The sequence below is a fragment of the Meles meles genome, chromosome 14 (assembly GCF_922984935.1).
Source record: "Meles meles chromosome 14, mMelMel3.1 paternal haplotype, whole genome shotgun sequence".
NCBI classification, from domain to species: Eukaryota; Metazoa; Chordata; class Mammalia; order Carnivora; family Mustelidae; genus Meles; species Meles meles.
In genome coordinates this window covers 25,827,495-25,850,291 of record NC_060079.1, presented here as the reverse complement: position 1 = coordinate 25,850,291, position 22,797 = coordinate 25,827,495, and the positions used below count along the sequence as shown (strand labels likewise).

Below are 22,797 nucleotides of genomic sequence, written 5' to 3'. Positions count from 1 at the left end.
AATTATGTTATCTGGTCCCGCTAATGTAAATTATAGTTTAGTAGGGGAACCAATCATAGTCTCTCTTCTGAGGAATGTGAATTAGTGACATGGAGAGGGGATCATTGTGGCAGGAATTATAAAGAGATGAAGACTAAGAATGTTCACAAAGGCAGGAAGGATGGGAGTCAGCTAGTGGATGGACGATAAGGTACAGGGGAGTCAGCTAGTGGTTGGATGATAAGGTACAGGAGTGTAGCAGGAGGAACTCTTTATTTTTTAGTTTTTTGTCTCTTTTACTCCTCCCCTAAACTAATCAATAATCCTGAATAATTAAGGTAAACAAAATGGATCTCTGTTTCTTGAAATCTGAAAGAATCTAAGAGCATACACATATGGGGGTGATTTAAATCGTGGAAATAAAATAGAGCAAATGGAGAAGAGAGGTGAGGATCTCTTAGACCAGTGTTATCTCACACTATCTGTGAAGGGCCTTTCCTTTCTTTTTAATTTCATGAACTGATACTTCTGAAAAATGAAACTTTTAAAAATACATGAAAATTAAAAAGGCACACCAATTACAGACTCACATTTTAAGTATTTTAATCAGATATAAAATTACATTTCAAAAAACACAGAACAGGGGCGCCTGGGTGGCTCAGTGGGTTAAATCTGCTGCCTTCACCTCAGGTCATGATCCCAGGGTCCTGGGATTGAGCCCCACATCGGGCTCTCTGCTCGGCAGGGAGCCTGCTTCCCTCCTCTCTCTCTGCCTGCCTCTCTGCCTGCTTGTGATCTGTCTGTCAAATAAATAAAATCCTAAAAAAAAAAAAAAAAAGATTCTCTCTCTGCCTCTCCCCCCTAAAAAAACCCACAAAAATGTTTAAAAACAAAACAAAACAAAACAAAAACACAGAACAGGGGCGCCTGGGTGGCTCAGTGGGTTAAGCCTCTGCCTTCGGCTCAGGTCATGGTCTCAGGGTCCTGGGATCAAGCCCCACATCGAGCTCTCTGCTCAGTGGAGAGCCTGCCTCTCTGCCTACTTGTGCTCTCTCTCTCTCTGTCAAATAAATAAATAAATAAACAAATAAACAAATAAATAAATAAAAAGAAAAAGAAATGGACTCTGGATCCATGAATTCCGTATGTGTGGAGATTTTTTCATGGAAAATAAAAATGCTACATGTTTTATCAAACTCACAATTAGTTTCCTTATATTTTATATATGAATGCTGATGAATTTTGATGGTCTTACTGCTTCATCAGACAATTTTGGTTTTAGCACTTTACTGTGAGTTTTGGCTATGGACTCAGCAGAATGGGGATGCTACTTCCGAGCAAAAATAGTAAAAAACACTTGGATCTTTAATTCTTTGGAATCACTTCTCTGGTCGTTGTTTGGGTTGCTACTACTATTACTAACATAGTACTGACATGTGTCTTTTTTTTTTTTTTTTTTTTTTTTTTTTTTTTTTCTTTTTTGTTTTTCTCATTTTGACATGTGTCTTTTCTTGACAACAGGACAGTAAGGTTTATTTCACCACCTATAATTTAGGTCTAAAAACAAATGACACAAATTTAACTTCCCTAATATAGCTATGAATTTCAAAAACCAGGCTTGATTAAAAATTAAAATGACTGTAAATATAACACGTTAGAAAAGTAAACAAATATTTACACTTTCACAGATTTGTACTCACTTTGGGGTTACAGTTAATGAACTAACCTTAAAATTTTATTGCTTATAATGTGGTCCTACTGCACAGAACAAGGACACAGCTATGCCACCTACAATCACACAAGTTGTGAAACACCTGAACTGTTCCATATTCTGTTTAATGAGAGGTGTTCGAAGATCGTGTGCCTGGATATATCTGAAATATTAAATCGCTGAAAATGCTGCTAAGCACTTACTCTTAATTTCGGTGCTCATTTCCTTGTGAATGAGACATAAGCAAACTGGCAGTGGTCCAAGGAACACACGTTGAGTCATGCTGCTCTAGGGAAACTGCGCTGAAGATAGGGAGAAGAACCAGGGAGGAGTTTACAAAGGAACAGAAGGGAGGAAGAGAAAAAAGCGACCATGGATTTATGGAAGACTAGGGAAGTTTTAAGAAAGAGGAAGTGGTTAACTGTATTAATTGCAAGAAAGGTCAAGTAGAATGAACATCAGAAAGCAGTCACTGATGAACAAGTAGGACATAGGTAACCAGAGAAGCCGTTGGCCTGGGTGTTTGGAGGTACCTTCAGGCCTGGCTCAGCAGGGACATGGGTGTTGCCCACCTTCAGGAAAGGAAGGGCTGGGTAGTGGCCGACACCAAGCCAGGGCTGGGCCTAGGGGGAGAGCTGGTGCCATCAGAACTGCCCAGCTGGCCTGGAACCCAAAGGCCCACCAACTAACTGCGTTTACATGACTTGAGTGTTGAACCCTGATTATAATGTCTGTGATTTCACTGTTGGAGGAAGATTGGGAAAAGAATCTTTTAAGAATCTATAGCATTTCTAATATTTCTTTGGTTGTGCAACAGAAACCTGCGTGTGTGTGTGGGGGGGGGAAGGATATAAAACTTCTGATCGACCCAATTGTTCCTAAGTTATGTGTAAGGGTTTTAAATGTAGTGGAGAACATAGTTAAATTAATCCATGGTAACGACACACATCCTTTTATAAATTGAGAAATCTCTCTTTGACTTATCACAACTGTGGCAAATCCAGAGGTTGATAACCTGGATTTAAAGAAAGTCATATCCACATATAGAGTTTACTTCAGTTTCCAGAATTTTCCTCTGCTCTTCTGGCCTCTCAACTTTTAGCAAACAAGCATTTACTGTGTGGCTAACACTGTTGGCTACTATATGTCTACAACAATGTCCAAGATTTGGTCTCTACCCTGAAAGGGCTCACTGGACAAATATTATCAGTCATAATGCTTTCTGGTGTAAACAACTGAAAACTCCAGCTCAGTTGAGGTCACTTCCAGCATTGGTCAAATCAGAACTGATTTGTCACAGAGGATGCGGATGTTTTGGTATTACTTACTGTAACCTCATTAACATTTCTGCCTTATCCTCAGGTCAGCTTGTCTTAAGTCACAATGGCCAGAGTAATTGTTTCAGTGTCACATTCTCATGATAACAGTTAAAGGAAGAAGAACTGGGGAGGAGTCAAGATGGCGGAGAAGTAGCAGCCTGAGACTACATCAGGTAGCAGGAGATCAGCTCGATAGCTTATCTAAACATTGCAAACACCTACAAATCCAACGGGAGAGCGAAGAGAAGAAGAACAGCAACTCTAGAAACAGAAAATCAACCACTTTCTGAAAGGTAGGACTGGCGGAGAAGTGAATCTAAACCGACGGGAAGATAGACCGCGGGGGGAGGGGCCGGCTCCCGGCAAGCGGCGGAGGAACGGAGCACAAAATCAGGACTTTTAAAAGTCTGTTCCACTGAGGGACATTGCTCCAGGGGCTAAACCGGGGTGAAGCCCACGCGGGGCCAGCGTGGCTCCAGGCCCCGCAGGGTCACAGAAGGATCGGGGGTGTCGGAGTGTCGGAGAGCTCGCAGCTATTAGAACGGAGAAGCCGGCTGCCAAGACAGAGCCGAGGACTGAACTCTCAGCTCGGGGTTACCTTGAACTGGTCGCGGGCTGGGTGAGCTCCGAGCGCGGCTAGAGGCTGGGGATACGGGAGTGATTGGGTGCTGTCCTCTGGGGGCGCACTGAGGAGTGGGGCTCCAGGCTCTCGGCTCCTCCGGGCCGGAGACTGGGAGGCCGCCATTTTCACTCCCGTCCTCCGGAACTCTACGGAAAGCGTTCAGGGAACAGAAGCTCCCAAAAGCGAACCCGAGCCGATTACTTAGCCCGGCCGCCGGTAAGGGCGGTGCAATCCCGCCTCGGGCAAAGACACTTGAGAGTCACTACAACAGGCCCCTCCCCCAGAAGATCAACAAAATATCCAGCCAGGACGAAGTTCATCTATCAAGGAGAAAGCAGATTCAGTTCCTAAGACAGCAGAGCAATTCCAGAGGAGGAGAAAGCAAAGCACGGAACTCATGGCTTTCTCCCCATGATTCTTTAGTCTTGCGGCTACTTCAATTTTTTTTTCTTTTTTCAATTTTTTATTTTTTTTTTCTTTTTTCAATTTTTTTTTCTTTTTTCTTTTTTCTTCTTCTGCTAAATTTTTTTAAAACTTTTACCCTTTTCTTTTTTAACGTTTTTTGACTAGTTCATCTAAATATATATATTTTTTCATTCTTTTTTATATTTTTTTATTTGTTTTATTTTTAAAATTTTTTTCTTTTTCTTTTTTTTTTTTCTTTTTTTTCAGAACCTGTTTTTTATCCCCTCCCCCCCCCCCCCACAATTTGGGGTCTCTTCTGATTTGGTTACAGCGCATTTTTCCGGGGTCTTTGCCACCCTATTAGTAGTTTATTTGCTCCTTCATATCCTCTTATCTGGACAAAATGACAAGGCGGAAAAAATCACCACAAACAAAAGAACAAGAGACAGTACCGAAGGCTAGGGACCTAATCAACACAGACATTGGTACTATGTCAGATCAAGAGTTCAGAATGACGATTCTGAACATTCTAGCCGGGCTCGAAAAAGGCATGGAAGATATTAGAGAAACCCTCTCTGGAGATATTAAAGCCCTTTCTGGAGAAATTAAAGAACTAAAGTCTAACCAAGTTGAAATCAAAAAAGCTATTAATGAGGTGCAATCAAAAATGGAGGCTCTCACTGCTAGGATCAATGAGGCAGAAGAAAGAATTAGTGATATAGAAGACCAAATGACAGAGAATAAAGAAGCCGAGCAAAAGAGGGACAAACAGCTACTGGACCATGAGGGGAGAATTCGAGAGATAAGTGACACCATAAGACGAAACAACATTAGAATAATTGGGATTCCAGAAGAAGAAGAAACAGAGAGGGGAGCAGAGGGTCTATTGGAGAGAATCATTGGAGAGAATTTCCCTAATATGGCAAAGGGAACAAGCATTAAAATCCAGGAGATGCAGAGAACCCCCCTCAAAGTCAACAAGAATAGGTCCACACCCCGTCACCTAATAGTAAAATTTACAAGTCTTAGTGACAAAGAGAAAATCCTGAAAGCAGCCCGAGAAAAGAAATCAGTAACATACAATGGTAAAAATATTAGATTGGCGGCAGACTTATCCACAGAGACCTGGCAGGCCAGAAAGAGCTGGCATGATATATTCAGAGCTCTCAACGAGAAAAACATGCAGCCAAGAATACTCTATCCAGCTAGGCTATCATTGAAAATAGAAGGAGAGATCAAAAGCTTCCAGGACAAACAAAAACTGAAAGAATTTGCAAACACCAAACCAGCTCTCCAGGAAATATTGAAAGGGGTCCTCTAAGCAAAGAGAGAGCCTAAAAGTAGTAGATCAGAAAGGTACAGAGACAATATACAGTAACAGTCACCTTACAGGCTACTAATGGCACTAAATTCATATCTCTCAATAGTTACCCTGAATGTTAATGGGCTAAATGCCCCAATCAAAAGACACAGGGTATCAGAATGGATAAAAAAACAAAACCCATCAGTATGTTGCCTACAAGAAACTCATTTTAGACGCGAAGACACCTCCAGATTTAAAGTGAGGGGGTGGAAAACAATTTACCATGCTAATGGGCATCAGAAGAAAGCTGGGGTGGCAATCCTTATATCAGATCAATTAGATTTTAAGCCAAAGACTATAATAAGAGATGAGGAAGGACACTATATCCTACTCAAAGGGTCTGTCCAACAAGAAGATCTAACAATTTTAAATATCTATGCCCCTAACGTGGGAGCAGCCAACTATATCAACCAATTAATAACAAAATCAAAGAAACACATCAATAATAATACAATAATAGTAGGGGACTTGAACACGCCCCTCACTGAAATGGACAGATCATCCAAGCAAAAGATCAACAAGGAAATAAAGGCCTTAAATGACACACTGGACCAGATGGACATCACAGATATATTCAGAACATTTCATCCCAAAGCAACAGAATACACATTCTTCTCTAGTGCACATGGAACCTTCTCCAGAATAGATCACATCCTGGGTCACAAATCAGGTCTCAACCGGTATCAAAAGATCAGGATTATTCCCTGCATATTTTCAGACCACAATGCTCTGAAGCTAGAACTCAATCACAAGAGGAAAGCTGGAAAGAACCCAAATACATGGAGACTAAACAGCATCCTTCTAAAGAATGAATGGGTCAACTAGGAAATTAAAGAAGAATTGAAAAAATTCATGGAAACAAATGATAATGAAAACACAACAGTTCAAAATCTGTGGGACACAGCAAAGGCAGTCCTGAGAGGAAAATATATAGCGGTACAAGCCTTTCTCAAGAAACAAGAAAGGTCTCAAGTACACAACCTAACCCTACGTGTAAAGGAGCTGGAGAAAGAACAAGAAAGAAACCCTAAACCCAGCAGGAGAAGAGAAATCATAAAGATCAGAGCAGAAATCAATGAAATAGAAACCAAAAAAACAATAGAAAAAATCAATGAAACTAGGAGCTGGTTCTTTGAAAGAATCAATAGGATTGATAAACCCCTGGCCAGACTCATCAAAAAGAAAAGAGAAAGGACCCAAATCAATAAAATCATGAATGAAAGAGGAGAGATCACAACTAACACCAAAGAAATACAGACAATTATAAGAACATACTATGAGCAACTCTACGCCAACAAATTGGCCAATCTGGAAGAAATGGATGCATTCCTAGAGACATATAAACTACCACAACTGAACCAGGAAGAAATAGAAAACCTGAACAGGCCCATAACCAGTAAGGAGATTGAAACAGTCATCAAAAATCTCCAAACAAACAAAAGCCCAGGGCCAGACGGCTTCCCAGGGGAATTCTACCAAACATTTAAAGAAGAACTCATTCCTATTCTCCTGAAACTGTTCCAAAAAATAGAAATGGAAGGAAAACTTCCAAACTCATTTTATGAGGCCAGCATCACCTTGATCCCAAAACCAGACAAGGATCCCACCAAAAAAGAGAACTACAGACCAATATCCTTGATGAACACAGACGCAAAAATTCTCGCCAAAATACTAGCCAATAGGATTCAACAGTACATTAAAAGGATTATTCACCACGATCAAGTGGGATTTATTCCAGGGCTGCAGGGTTGGTTCAACATCCGCAAATCAATCAATGTGATAGAACACATTAATAAAAGAAAGAACAAGAACCATATGATACTCTCAATAGATGCTGAAAAAGCATTTGACAAAGTACAGCATCCCTTCCTGATCAAAACTCTTCAAAGTGTGGGGATAGAGGGCACATACCTCAATATTATCAAAGCCATCTATGAAAAACCCACCGCAAATATCATTCTCAATGGAGAAAAACTGAAAGCTTTTCCATTAAGGTCAGGAACACGGCAGGGATGTCCATTATCACCACTGCTATTCAACATAGTATTAGAAGTCCTAGCCTCAGCAATCAGACAACAAAAAGAAATTAAAGGCATCCAAATTGGTAAAGAAGAAGTCAAACTATCACTCTTCGCAGATGATATGATACTATATGTGGAAAACCCAAAAGATTCCACTCCAAAACTGCTAGAACTTGTACAGGAATTCAGTAAAGTGTCAGGATATAAAATCAATGCACAGAAATCAGTTGCATTTCTGTACACCAACAACAAGACTGAAGAAAGAGAAATTAAGGAGTCAATCCCATTCACAATTGTACCCAAAACTATAAGATACCTAGGAATAAACCTAACCAAAGAGACTAAGAATCTATACACAGAAAATTATAAAGTACTCATGAAAGAAATTGAGGAAGACACAAAAAAATGGAAAAATGTTCCATGCTCCTGGATTGGAAGAATAAATATTGTGAAAATGTCTATGCTACCTAAAGCAATCTACACATTTAATGCAATCCCTATCAAAATACCATCCATTTTTTTCAAAGAAATGGAACAAATAATCCTAAAATTTATATGGAACCAGAAAAGACCTCGAATAGCCAAAGGAATATTGAAGAACAAAGTCAAAGTTGGTGGCATCACAATTCCGGACTTCAAGCTCTATTACAAAGCTGTCATCATCAAGACAGCATGGTACTGGCACAAAAACAGACACATAGACCAGTGGAACAGAATAGAGAGCCCAGAAATCGACCCTCAACTCTATGGTCAACTAATCTTCGACAAAGCAGGAAAGAATGTCCAATGGAAAAAAGACAGCCTCTTCAATAAATGGTGCTGGGAAAATTGGACAGCCACATGCAGAAAAATGAAATTGGACTACTTCCTTACACCACACACGAAAATAGACTCCAAATGGATGAAGGACCTCAATGTGAGAAAGGAATCCATCAAAATCCTTGAGGAGAACGCAGGCAGCAACCTCTTCGACCTCAGCCGCAGCAACATCTTCCTAGGAACAACGGCAAAGGCAAGGGAAGCAAGGGCGAAAATGAACTATTGGGATTTCATCAAGATCAAAAGCTTTTGCACAGCAAAGGAAACAGTTAACAAAACCAAAAGACAGCTGACAGAATGGGAGAAGATATTCGCAAACGACATATCAGATAAAGGGCTAGTATCCAAAATCTATAAGGAACTTAGCAAACTCAACACCCAAAGAACAAACAATCCAATCAAGAAATGGGCAGAGGACATGAACAGACATTTCTGCAAAGAAGACATCCAGATGGCCAACAGACACATGAAAAAGTGCTCCACGTCACTCGGCATCAGGGAAATACAAATCAAAACCACAATGAGATATCACCTCACACCAGTCAGAATGGCTAAAATTAACAAGTCAGGAAATGACAGATGCTGGAGAGGATGTGGAGAAAGGGGAACCCTCCTCCACTGTTGGTGGGAATGCAAGCTGGTGCAACCACTGTGGAAAACAGCATGGAGGTTCCTCAAAATGTTGAAAATAGAACTACCCTATGACCCAGCAATTGCACTACTGGGTATTTACCCTAAAGATACAAACATAGTGATCCGAAGGGGCACGTGTACCCGAATGTTTATAGCAGCAATGTCTACAATAGCCAGACTATGGAAAGAACCTAGATGTCCATCAACAGATGAATGGATCAAGAAGATGTGGTATATATACACAATGGAATACTATGCAGCCATCAAAAGAAATGAAATCTTGCCATTTGCGACGACGTGGATGGAACTAGAGCGTATCATGCTTAGTGAAATAAGTCAATCGGAGAAAGACAACTATCATATGATCTCCCTGATATGAGGACATGGAGAAGCAACATGGGGGGGTAGGGGGATAGGAGAAGAATAAATGAAACAAGATGGGATTGGGAGGGAGACAAACCATAAATGACTCTTAATCTCACAAAACAAACTGGGGGTTGCTGGGGGGAGGTGGGATTGGGAGAGGGGGTGCGGGCTATGGACATTGGGGAGGGGAGGCGAACCATAAGAGACTATGGACTCTGAAAAACAACCTGAGGGTTTTGAAGGGTCAGGGGTGGGAGGTTGGGGGAACAGGTGGTGGGTGATGGGGAGGGCACGTTTTGCATGGAGCACTGGGTGTTGTGCAAAAAGAATGAATACTGTTACGCTGAAAAAAAAATAAATAAATAAAAAGGGAAAAAAAAATAAAAAAATAAAAAAAAAATAAAGGAAGAAGAACTGTGTCACCTCTATATCTCATTTATCAGGCTGCCAGCAGACAATCTTTGATCTTGCAAAACTACATCCTGAGCTCCTGCCTACACTAATCCCTGGCAAGGTGAAGAGGATTACCACTTTGATGCTATTCATTCTCTGTAGCTGGGGCTGGGTTTCGGCCCTACTTCCTAACAAACTTTGGACCCCCAAGAGATGATTTCTTTTTTTTTAAAGATTTATTTATTTGACAGATAGAGATTACAAGTAGGCAGAGAGGCAGGCAGAGAGAGAGAGAGAGGAGGAAGCAGGCTCCCAGCCAAGCAGAGAGCCCGACGCGGGGCTCGATCCCAGGACCCTGGGATCATGACCTGAGCTGAAGGCAGAGGCTTTAACCCGCTGAGCCACCCAGGCGCCCCCCAAGAGATGATTTCTGACCGTAGGACAGACTGGCTGTTGAGTAGGCCAATGACTGCCAACCCTTTTCACATCCTGATGTATATATCATGGTATATACAGAAAATGGTAATCCATTGTACAACTGGCCAAGATAAACCCAAGAAGTTTGCAGTCCTGACTTGACTGAAGGGTCCTACTGCCTCAACGCTGGTCAGCTATTCCAAGGATGAGGGGGTTCACAACAGAACACAGCTATGTTTTATTCACAGTGCCTCAAGTGGCAAGTTCTGACTGGGCAATCCACTGGGTCTGCCAAAGAGAGAAAAACACGTTTTCATACTAGACAATCTATCTTTATAGTAAATGTCATGAGAGAAAAGACACAGCTTCTAAATCAATGTTGGATGGTGTTAAGCTCTTCCAGCAAGCTTTTCTCAGAGGTCTTTGTGCCTTTGCGCATGCTCCTCTTTTCTTGGTGCATTCTTTTTTTTTTTTTTAAATTTTTTTAAGATTTTATTTATTCACTTCACACACACACACACACACACACACACACACACACACACACACACACACACACACCACCCACCCACCCACCCACCCACACACACCACAAGCAACGGGAGGTGCAGGTAGAGGGAGAAGCAGATTCCCCGCGGAGCAGTGAGCACTACGAGAGGGAGGCGGGGCGGGCGGGGGGCGCTCTATCCCAGGTCCCAGGATTAAGATAGTTAAAATGGCCAGCACAATCCCTGGTACATAGCAAGGCAAACTTGCTATGTACATACCTGGCAAACTTCTATTCAGATGCCAAGGCTTCTCTGAAGTTGTCCCTTAGACATTTCGACGGTGCTTCCCCTTTTTACACCGCTATTAAAACATTTGTCACACTATAATTTTTTCTGTACCCACTTCCCCACTCCCCTTCTGTAAACAGTGACCCTAAAAGGCTAATAATTGTTCTACACCTTGTATCTCCCAGTGATCGTCAAGATTCACTTTCTACGAGGCGTTCCACAAACGTTTGTTTTTGTTTTGGCCGATTCTGCCTAACGGATTGGGCGCGAGGAGCGTGGTGGAGAGGGAGGGCGCCGCCCACGGAGGGAGAGGGGCGTGCCCGCCCAGGGTGCACTCGCTTGATATTCCCGGCGGGGCCGGAGCCGCAGCCCCAGATCAGCCCACAGATAAAAATGGGGCCCAATCTCATCCCCCAGACTGTGCGGTGCCCCGTTACCGCCACCCAGGCCTGAAGAGGAGAGTTTCGAGTAGAGACAGGTCCGGGCGGCGGTGCTGCCTCAGGGAGGCTGTCTCGGTCCAGACCTGGGGTCCACGCCCAGCCCGGCCGACCTTGCGCCCCCGCCCAGCGCACCGCTCGGCGCCCCGGTTCCCTCCCGACGCCTGCGGGCCCGGGAGCTTCGCGGACGTGACGCCGGGGGCGGAAGTGACGTTTTCCCGCGGTTGGACGCGGCGCTCGGTTGCCGGGCGGGGGAGGGCTCGTCCGGTTTTTCTCAGGGGACGTTCAAATTATTTTTGTAACGGGAGTCAGGAGAGGACGGGGCGTGCCCCGACGTGCGCGCGTCCTCCTTTCCCGGCCCTTGGCCACCAGTCACTGGCTCCTGCCCTGGGGGGGGAGTCATGCCGCCCAAAACCCCCCGGAGAGCAGCCGCCGCCGCCGCCGCCGCCGCCGCCGCGGCCGCCGAACCCCCACCGCCGCCGCCGCCGCCGCCGCCTCCTCCTGAGGAGGACCCTGAGCAGGACAGTAGCCCCGAGGACCTGCCTCTGCCCAGGTGAGCGAGCAGAACCCGGGCGGCCGCGGCTATAGAAGGGCGCCCCGAGAGTGCGTCCGGGCTGGCGCCCCGGCGTCTAGGCGGGGGCGCGTCTCCGCCGGCGGCCGCGTCCGAGCGGGAGGAGGGTGCTCCCGTGTCCCCCACCACCGGGGAGCGCCTGGAGGAGGGTGACAGGGGTCTGGGTTCGGGAGCGAGGGGAGGGAAGCCGGGAAGGGTCTGGGCTCCAGCTTGACAGGTGTCAGGCGGGTGGGGCTCGGGTCCCTGAGCAAAGTGACAGGTGCCGCCTTTCCTCCTCTAGGCGGAAAGTCTTGCAGGCGGCGGGTGATTTCGAGGCCCCATCAAAGGCAAAAAAAGAAAAATGACTGACTGTGTCTGAAGGAGAGTTTGTCTCCTGTCGAGATTTGTAGTTTTTCGGTGGCCGTTTGACTTTCTGTTTTGGTCTACTGCGATGCAACAGCTGAAAGTGTTTTCCTCTGGGCGTGCAGTGCATCCGAAGCCTGGGGCTGAGAGAGGCCAGCCAGGAAAGCCATCGGACGTGAAGTGCAGAGTCCTGCGTGTCATTTGCCCCCAGGGTATTCGGCTGAGGTGTTTTGTGGCGCTCCCTTTTAACAGTGCTTTGGGGATTCAGAACCATCCGTAGTTGCTGGAGGAACATAACTTTTGAGAGGAACTGGTGTATGGGAAAAAGTTTTGTAACTTAAAAGTTTCTCAACTTTTTCTTTTATTCCCATTGTATAAAACTCTTGTATATTATTAATCTTCAGCATTTTTCATTTTTGCTTTCATTTTGCCTTTGAGCCAGGAAACAGCTTTGTGTCCTCTCGTTTTGGGTACAAAGTTAGTGATGGTCTTGTGCTCACATGAACCACCCCCCACCAAGTGGTATCTAAATTTAGGCGAGTCCATGATAATGCAGTAGAACATGACAAGGGGGTATTTATTCCATTGCAACATTCTATTTTCTTGATGGTGATACTTTTTATGGTTAAGAAGCTAAGATTAAAAGAGTATGATTGCCATTATTATTGTCCGTACTGGTTCTACTTTGAGACTACATATCGATTTCGGGGAAATGGGATTCATTTCTGTCCCTCACCACTTCCTCCCCTATTCTAGCCCATTACCAAGCCCTGTTCTTTCAACTTGCCAGACACTAACAGAGTTCAGACAAATTGTAAAAAATTGGAATGGTCTTTGGGATGGCCTGTGAAAGGCTATTAAAAATATATATATTTAAATGGGTTGTCTTGTGGGTTAGTTAAAAATCACACTCACTATAAAAAAAAGTCTAGGATGTTCTGGGAGAAGACAAATTTAATTTCGGATTAAACTCTGATGTATCCAATACTTGAAAGTTTTCATTTGGAAAAAGCACTAAATCTACCCTGAAGAATTCCATGTTATCCAGTTATTATAAGGTAACCAAAAATACTGAAAATTTGGCCATCACCTGAGAAAAGAATGCCTTTCTTCTCCACCCCAACATTATGTTATATACTTGTAAATGATGGAACTATCAAAAAATCTCCTGTAGGTCAAAAACCAGACGAGATACACTCTACTCTTGATTATCCATACCCACAAAAGGTTTAATTAGTATGGGCAATTGAACTCTGTAGATTAGCTGCTTAGCAAGGGTAAAAACTAGTGCCTGGTGACGGAAGCCTAGCACTTGCTGAGGGATGGATTCAGGGCCCTCTCCACCTGCACTTTCAATGACAGAGTGTGTTTCTACCTTGACAGCTGAGTCTTTTTTCTTTTGCATTGTATCTGGCCTAAGTGGTGAAGTTGGAAGGAAAACCTTCACTAGGAACAACATTTCACCTTCATTGTTGACATAATCAAAAGTTAATTATATTTTGAAGGAGGGTTGGCAGTCTGCAATAGTGGTCAAGGGCATGGATTATGGAGTTAAACTGTTGGGTTTCCCACTTACTGGCCATGACCTCGAGTGAGTACTTAAACTTCTCCCATTTGGTACTTATCTGTAAAACAAGGATAATAAGAGTACTTATCTAATAGGCTGATGTACGGATTTCATTGAAACTATGCATCTAAGGTACTTTGTACAGACAGGGTCTGTACAGTAAATACTCAAAAATTACTCAGTATTCCTCATATTATTACTATTAGGTGTGAAATAGACATTAAATGAATGAAAAAGAACTATCCAACAAGAAATTATTGACTACCTGTCCTGGGTAAGGAGGATCAAAGAGAAAAATCTGATATAAGCATAACAGTAATTTATATTAAGTTATCATCATGTGAGACATTGATAAGTTGTAGACTGCATTTTGGCAAACTCACTGATAGTAAATTGAATCTGTAATATTATATATGGGCTTTCTTCTTTTTGCTGTTATTGTCATCCTAATTTTCCTATACAGCTTTAGCTATCATATTTTTACAAAGCTATTTTGCTGTTCTGAACTGTATGTGATTCACCAGGCCAGCAAACATCTTTCACTGTGTTGTATTTTTGTTGGAGTGACTTTGAAAAAGATAAACATGTTTAAATTCTACCTGTATTTTTTTCAAAGATAAATAAGATTTTAAAGTATTTATTGATGCTTTTTTCAGGACAGCGCTGTTATACACAAACCATTGAAAGAAATGTTTAATCAGTTTGATTTGTAAGTCTATCCCTATTACATGTCTATTTTTATCTGGTAGTCTCATGTTGGAAGAAACTGAAGAACCTGATTTTACTGCATTATGTCAGAAATTAAAGATACCAGATCATGTCAAAGAAAGAGCTTGGTTAACTTGGGAGAAAGTTTCATCTGTGGATGGAGTATTGGTAAGGATTTCTTTAATATTTTTTGAAAAAAATTTTCTCATTATTTATTTATTTTTTTTAAAGAATTTTAAAAAAATTAATTATGTTAGAGGGAGAGAGAGAAAGAGCCTGAGCACAGGAGGGGCAGAGGGTGAGAGAGACAGAGAATCTTAAACAAACTCTGCTGAGCACAGAGCTCAATACAGGGCTCAATCTGAGGACCCTGAGAGCATGACCTGAGCCAAAACCCAAGAGTTGGATGCTCAATCAACTGAGCCACCCAGGCGCCCTCCAAATTTTCTCATTTAAAAAATAATTTTGAATTACTCTAGATAATTTGAAAAGTAGAAAAACATAAAGAAAAGAAAAGCAAATAATAATTTTGTTACCTGGAGGTAAACAATGTACGTCTGATAACATTAAGAATTTTTTAAAATCTCCACATGTAAACCCCCCCAAAGTATATTAAAGTTTTTTTTTTAATTTGTTTATTAATTTGACAGAGATCACAAGTAAGCAGAGAGGCAGGCAGAGAGAGAGGAAGGAAGCAGGCTCCCCACTGAGCAGAGAGCCCGATGTGGGGCTCGATCCCAGGACCCCAGGATCATGACCTGAGCTAAAAACAGAGGTTTTAACCCACTGAGCCACACAGGTGCCCCCAAAGTATTTTAAAGCAAATCTTAGCTATCATATTTTATTCATACATCCTTCACTCGGATACAAAGACTTTTTAAAAAACAAAGCCATGCCTTATAATTTTTAATATCTTATAATATGTAGTGTTCAAAATTCCTGATTGTTTCAGAATTAGTTTTGTTAGAATGTAGAATCTTTGATAGCATTTGATGTATTTCTTTCCTTTTTTTCTTTACATAAGTATATGTGTGTATATGTAATATTACTACTAATAATAACACCAGCAAATAATTACTAGTACTTTATATGTACTGGGGGATATTATAAGCACTTTAAAAATAACTCATTCAACAATCCATTGAGATATGAAACAAAAAGTCTTTATTTTACATGTAAAATGTAAAATCTTGATTATTTTTTAGAAGATACTGAAATAGAAGCTTTGCGCAGTGGCAGTATCGTAGCCAATGAGGTTTATCCGAGGCGCGATTATTGCTAACTGAAATAGAGTGAGGTTAGGTAACTTGATCAAGGTCCCTGGCTTGGTCATTTGAAACACAGATTTGGGATCATACATGTAACTATATGTAACTATAGTTACATGTAATAATTTTGTATCTTGTTTAAAATTTTTTTTAACATATCATGAGTATTTTATTATGTTACTAAATTTTTTTGGTATTTGATAATGTTTCCAATGGTACTATAATATTTTATACATTAGATATATTTTAATTTGCTAAAAATCTGACTATTATTGGACATTTTTTCACCACAACTTTTTGATGCTATAAAATGATGTGATAAACATCTCTATTCATAAGAATAATGCCTGGCACAAGGTAAGTCCTTGATAGTTTGTTAAATAAATTAATGAATGAATCTGATTTTTGGAATACATTTTTACAAGCTGAATTACTGAGTCAACAGCTATGAACATTTATAAATCTTTTGGTAATTATTGTTAAATTGCATTCCAGACACTTTTAATAAATTTACTTTCTTATTAGCATTAGCACTATACTATTGTACATGTCTGCCTGTTTTTACCGATCAGAATAACACAGCAAAATATGTTAATATACCTCCCATGAAAATGTTTAAAACCATTAAAAAAATTCTGGCATCTTAGTCCATTTGGGCTATTTTAACAAAATACCACAGACTGTGTGGCTTATAAACAACAGAAGTTTATTTCTTACAGTTCAGGGGGCCGGAAAGTCCAAGATCATGGTGCTGGCAAATTCTGTGTCTCTGTGAGGGCTCTCTTCCTCCTTCATAGGTAGCTTCTTGTCGTTAGCTTTACAAGTTGGATAGGGTGGGAGCTTTCTCAGGCCTCTTTTATAAGGACACAGGTCCCACTCATGAGGACAGAACCCTCATGACCTAATCACTTCCTAAAGGCCAAAACTCCTAATACCTTTAACAATGGGCATTAGGTTTTAAGCATATGCATTTTGGGGGCACAAGCATTCAGTATATAGACTCTGGTAATAAAAAAGAGAAAATGAATCCAATTTCAAAGGCCTGAACATAATCTCGAACTCCTTACTTAAAAAGAGAGGAATACTGAAGGATCTTGGATGAGTGACTTTGGTATTATCTTCCCAAAGTATCTAATGTATACTTCCACTGATTTGGGTACTTCATGTTCAGACCTGTTTTTATGCATATGCAGTTAGAGGGAGTCATAGCTCCTTCACCTCTTGCTCACAGATGCTAGGCTTTTAGTTTTCAGAAAGTTGGGAAGGAGTTGCAGATTATAGAGAGTGTTGGTGAATACGGGTAGTTTCCAATTTATGAGTGGGTTATGTTCCCAATCTCTTTGTAAGTACAATATAGTAGTTAGGGTTCCATGCTGATTAATACAAAACTGTTTTTGTACTGAAATATAATTAATATTATACTGAACCATTATTATACTGAACTATATTATATATCATATATTAATATATATTATTATATAATAGTATGTATTATGTATTTATATTATACTGAAGTATATTATACTGAACGATAATTTATAGTTTTCCTTGGTTGTGGAGGCCATTTAAGGCTTCAGACTTGACTACAAGTATGAATAAATGTTACGACTTTCTTATCCTATGCTTTTATCCTGGCTTTGTCCTTACCTTCCATAGGAACTGGCACAGTTTAAATCTTATTTCCTAATGGAGCTCATGATGGGACAAGGCAATGTGAATTCATTCTTGGTTGTGTGCTGGAGGAAGAAAAGGAAGGAATTACATGTTACCTTTGGGATATTGGGTACCTATTTTTTGCAGGATATGGTATTGTCCTGTTATAATTACCAGATGTTTATCTAGAAATATTATTTTAAGTGATATTTGAGTTTTTGAGGATTGGCCTGAGAATTTAACCTCTGATTATATAATCATTCCTAAGGGAGAATGTGACAGCTTGTGCATAGAAGTGAATGTTATGACAAAATGAACTCATTTCTGATGCAGCTATTCCATTCTAGCTCTTCTAGATAATAGTTGGCTATCTTCTTTTAAACAAGAAGAGAAATATAGTAACTAAGGTAACTCTTTTTGACAACTGAAAGTAGATGATGTTTATTGGAATAGAGGGTGGGTTAAGAGCAAGGATTTGTCATCAGACTAGACTGACTCAGGTCTTAGTTTTACCATTTACTAGCTTCCTGATCTTGAACAAGTTAACTAAAATCTCCAAGCCTCAGTTTCATTATTTGTAAAAATGACTAACAATAATTTCTGGATCTTGGAATTAATAGTGTGGATTAAATAACTTCATGCACATAAAGCATTTATTAGTGTAAATGAATGCCTATATTAGATCATACAATTAGAATAATTTGACTTAAGAACTACCCTAGAAAACTTTATATTAATATAATTTTTAGGAGAACTTGAGAGTCAGTTAAAAACCTTGATTTTTTAAAAGTTACTTAAATTCCTGTTAGTTAGTTAATATACAGTGTAATGTTAGTTTCAGGTGTACAGTGTAGTGATTAAGCATGTACAACACCGGTCCTCATCACAGCAAGTGCCCTCCTTAATCCCCATCACCTGTATCTCCTATCCCCCCCACCCACCTCCCATCTGGTAACCATCACTTTGTTCCCTATAGTTAAAATTCTTTTTCTTGGTTTGCCTTTCTTTCCTTTTTCCCCTGTGATCATTTGTTTTGTTTCTTAAATTTCACATGAGTGAAATCACATGGTATTTATCTTTCTCTGACTGACTTACTTTCCTTTGCACAATACCCTCTATTTCCATCATGTCATTGCAAATGGCGAGATTTTATTCTTTTTTATGACTGAATAATATTCTATTGTATATAGTCCACACCTTCTTTATCTGCTCATCAGTTCGTGGATACTTGAGCTGTTTCCATAATTTGGCTATTATAGATAATACTGCTGTAAACATTGGGGTATCCCTTTGAATTAGTATTTTTGTATTCTTTTTTTTTTTAAGATTTTTTATTTATTTATTTGAGAGAGAGAGCATGAGAGGGAAGAAAGGCAGAGTGAGAAGCAGACTCTCCAAGGAGCAGGGAGCCCGATGTAGGACTCGATCCCAGGACTCTGGGATCATGACCGGAGCTGAAGGCAGTCGCACAACCAACTGAGCCACCCAGGCGCCCCTAGTATTTTTGTATTCTTTGGGTAAATACCTAGTAGTGCAATTACTGGATCATAGGGTAGTTCTATTTTTAACTTTTTGAGTAACATCTGTACTATTTTCCAGAGTAGCTGCACCAGTTGGTGTTTTCACCAGTAGTGCAAGAGGGTTCCCCTTTCTCTACATTGTCTCCAATGCCTGTTATATTTCTTGTGTTGTTGATTTTAGCCATTCTGAAGGATGTGAGGTGATACCTCATTGTAGGTTTAATGTGTATTTCCTTGATGATGGGTGATGTTGAGCATCCTTTCATGTATCTGTTTACCATCTGTATGTCTTCTTTGGAAAAATGTCTATGCATGTCTTCTGCCCATTTTTTAATTGGGTTATCTGTTTTTAGGGGTCTTTTATAAGTTCTTCATATATTTTGGATACTAACCCTTTATCTGATACGTCATTTGCAAATAACTTCTCCCATTTCATAGGTTGCCTTTTAGTTTTATGTTTCCTTTGCTGTGTAGAAACTTTTTATTTTAATCAAGTCCTGATTGTTTATTTTTGCTTTTGTTTCCCTTGTCTCAGAAGACATCTAGAAAGAAGTTGCTATGGTCAGGGTGAAAGATGTTACTGTCTGCCTTCTCTTCTAGGATTTTATGGTTTCAGATCTCACATTTTGGTCTCTAATCCATTTAGAATTGATTTTTGTGTTTAGTGTAAGAAAGTGGTCCTGTTTCATCCTTGGCATGTTGCTGTCCAGTTTTCTCAAGACCATTTGTTGAAGAGACTTCTTCCACATTGGATATTCTTTCCTGCTTTGTTGAAGATGACTGACTATATAGTTGTGGGTTCATTCCTTGGTTTTCTATTCTGTTCCATTGATTTTTGTGCCGATTTTCGTGCTGGTACCATACTGTTTTGATCACTACAGCTTTGTAATATAACTTGAAATCTGGAATTGTGATGCCTCCAGCTTTGCTTTTTAAGGCAGAATAAAAACTATATGGTCATAACAAATAACATGGAGGACATGGGGAGATGGAGAGGAGAGGGAGTTGAGGGAAACTGGAAGGGGAGATGAACCATGAGAGACTATGGACTCTGAAAAACAACTAGAGGGTTATGAAGGGGCGGCGGGGGAGTGGGGGGGTTGGGAGTTTGAGGGACCAGGTGGTGGGTAATGAGGAGGGCACGTACTGCATGGAGCACTGGGTGTGATGCCAAAACAATGAACACTGTTATGCTGTAAATAAACAAATAAAAATTTAAAAAAAAACAGTATATGGTCATTTCAGTAGATGAAAAAAACCATTTTACAAAGTACAATATCCATTCATGATAAAAACCCTCAACAAAGTAGGGCTAGAGGGAACATAACCTCAACATAATCAAGGCCATATAAGAAAAACTCACAGCTAATATTATCCTCAATGGGGAAAACAGCTTTTCCTCTATGGTCAGGAAAAAGACAGGGATGTCCACTCTCAACCACTGTTATTTAACATAGTACTAGAAGTCCTAGCCACAGCTATCAGACAACAAAAAGAAATAAAAGGCGTCCCAATCAGGAAGGAAGAAGTAAAACTTTCACTATTCACAGATGACATGATATTCTATGTAGAAAACCTGAAAGACTTCCACAAACCTGCTAAAACTAATACATGAATTCAGTAGTGTCTCATGATACAAAATCAACCACAGAGATCTGTTGTATTTCTATACACCAATAATGAAACAGCAGAAAGAGAAATTTAAGGAATCAGTTCCATTTACAGTTGCACCAAAAACAATACCCAAGAGTAAACCTAACCAAAGAGGTGAAAGACCTGTATTCTGAAAACTATAAAACACTCATGAAAGAAAGATGACCCCAAGAAACAGAAAGACATTCCATTCTTTTGGATTGGAAGAACAAATATTGTTAAAATGTCTTTACTACCCAAAACAATTTATACATTTAATGCAATTTATATCAAAATACTAACAGCATTTTTCACAGAGCTTTGAACAAACAATCCTTAAATTTGTGTGGAACCACAAAAGGCCCCAAATAGTCAAAGCAACTTTGAAAATGGTTGAATTTATAAATGTGTGTGTAATGATTCTGATGTGTTAATTTTTCTAAAATTTAAGGAAAGGTCTGTGGTGTTTTGTCTAGAAAAGTGTTTTTTCCTTTTTGTATAAATGTTTAATAAGTATGTAATATGTAATTGCTGTCATTAGATTAGATGCTGTTCATGCATATAGCATATAAATAGGGACTTTCCATTAAGAAATTGGCCAGGAGTGCTGTTCATGTTGTGACTTACAATGAATCAGTTGTTAAAATTTTGGTTTTCTTTGTGCATCTTAAATGAACTTATGGTAGAATGGAAAAGGCCTTGGACCTGGAGACAGGAAACTTTTGATAATACTAGTTGCATTTTAGCTATAGAATTTTAGGTAAATTGGTTAATTCTCCAAGTCTCAGTTTGCTTATCTATAAAGCAGAAATGATGTCTGAATGTCAACCTCTTAGGGTTTTGTGTGTGTGTGTATATATTCAAGAACTTTGAAATATATTGCCCTTGATAGAAGCATTTGTTTTTGTGATACGGGTCATTATGTTTAGGAAGATAGTTGAAAGGAATCATTTGGAATTGGAGTAACACTAGGCATTCCATGTAAGTTACACAGTACTGCAGACATATGACACCTCTTCATGCAGGGTTCTTCATGCAGGGTTGAAGTTCTTTTGCAAATAACTTCTCCTTTGCAAAAGGTTCTTTTAATAACCTTAAAAAACAGAATATTTTATTTTAAATAATTTTTTTTTTGAGAGAGAGAGAGTGTGCATATGCATGTGGAGGGTGGACAAAGGTAGAGGGAGAGTGAGAATCTTAAGTAGGCTCCACACTCAGTGCACAGCCTGCTGCTGGGCTCGATGTCATGACCCTGAGTTCATGACCTGAGCCAAAATCAAGAGTCAGATGCTTAACCAACTGATCCACTGAGGTTCCCCCCAATGACAATTTGTTATTATCAAATATCCCATATTCAAAATTTTTCAATTACTTCGTGAACTTTTTTTCACATGTTCTAATCAGGATTCAAATAAGGCTCATATATTATAATTGGCTGACTTTTGTCTTAAATCTCTTAATCTATAGATTTTGTCTTCTACTTCTGCTACTTCTGTCCCCCATCCCTTTTTTTTCTTACAATTTATTTGTTGAAGAAACTGGATGGTTTAATTCTGTAGAATTTCCTACAGTGTTTATTTATTTTTTTTTTTTAGATTTTATTTATTTGACAGAGAGAAATCACAGAGAGGCAGGCAGAGAGAGAGGAAGGGAAGCAGGCTCTCTGCTGAGCAGAGAGCCCGATGTGGGACTCGATCCCAGGACCCTGAGATCATGACCTGAGCCGAAGGCAGCGGCTTAACCCACTGAGCCACCCAGGTGCCCCTACAGTGTTTATTTTGCAGATTGTGTCGTCTTCATTGTTTAACATATTTGTCTAATTCTCTGTATTTTCTGGAAATAGATCAGGCCAGAGGCTTAAATGTCTGGTAGAATTCACCAATGAAGCAATCTGGGCCTGGACTTTTCTCTGTGGGAAGTTCTAAAATTACTGTTCATTTGCTATAAGTCTATTCAGATTTTTTCTTTTTGAGTCAGTTTTGGTAGTTGGTCTCAAACCAGAGGCCTTATCAGATCCTGATTTGATATTTTCTGGAAGAAATATTTTAGAGATATTTTTGTGAATGCCCATTGGTTTGTATGTATCTTGTTATGTCTCTCTCTCTTTTTTTTTTTTTTTGTTATAAGCAATTATTGATGACCATTGACTGAATCCATAGGGGTTGCTAAATGGTAATATGATACTTTATCATTCCTCTTTCAATTATTAGTTGTAATTTTCTAAAGAGAAACTTCTCTTCATTAACTGTTCTTATTCTAAAGTATAGTTCATTCA

The 22,797-nt window shown here is 40.1% G+C and overlaps 1 protein-coding gene and 1 pseudogene across 1 annotated transcript in view; both read left to right on the top strand.

Moving 5' to 3' along the window:
• The first annotated feature begins 11,495 nt into the window (after positions 1-11,495).
• RB1 (RB transcriptional corepressor 1) overlaps positions 11,496-22,797 on the top strand; it is a 163,976-nt gene continuing 152,674 nt past the window's right edge. The window contains exons 1-2 of the mRNA XM_045977933.1: positions 11,496-11,814; positions 14,491-14,617. Coding sequence (XP_045833889.1) covers positions 11,663-11,814; positions 14,491-14,617 — 279 coding nt within the window. The 5' untranslated portion in view covers positions 11,496-11,662. The remainder of the gene's footprint in view (positions 11,815-14,490; positions 14,618-22,797) is intronic.
• Positions 15,671-15,861, top strand: LOC123925326 (annotated as a pseudogene).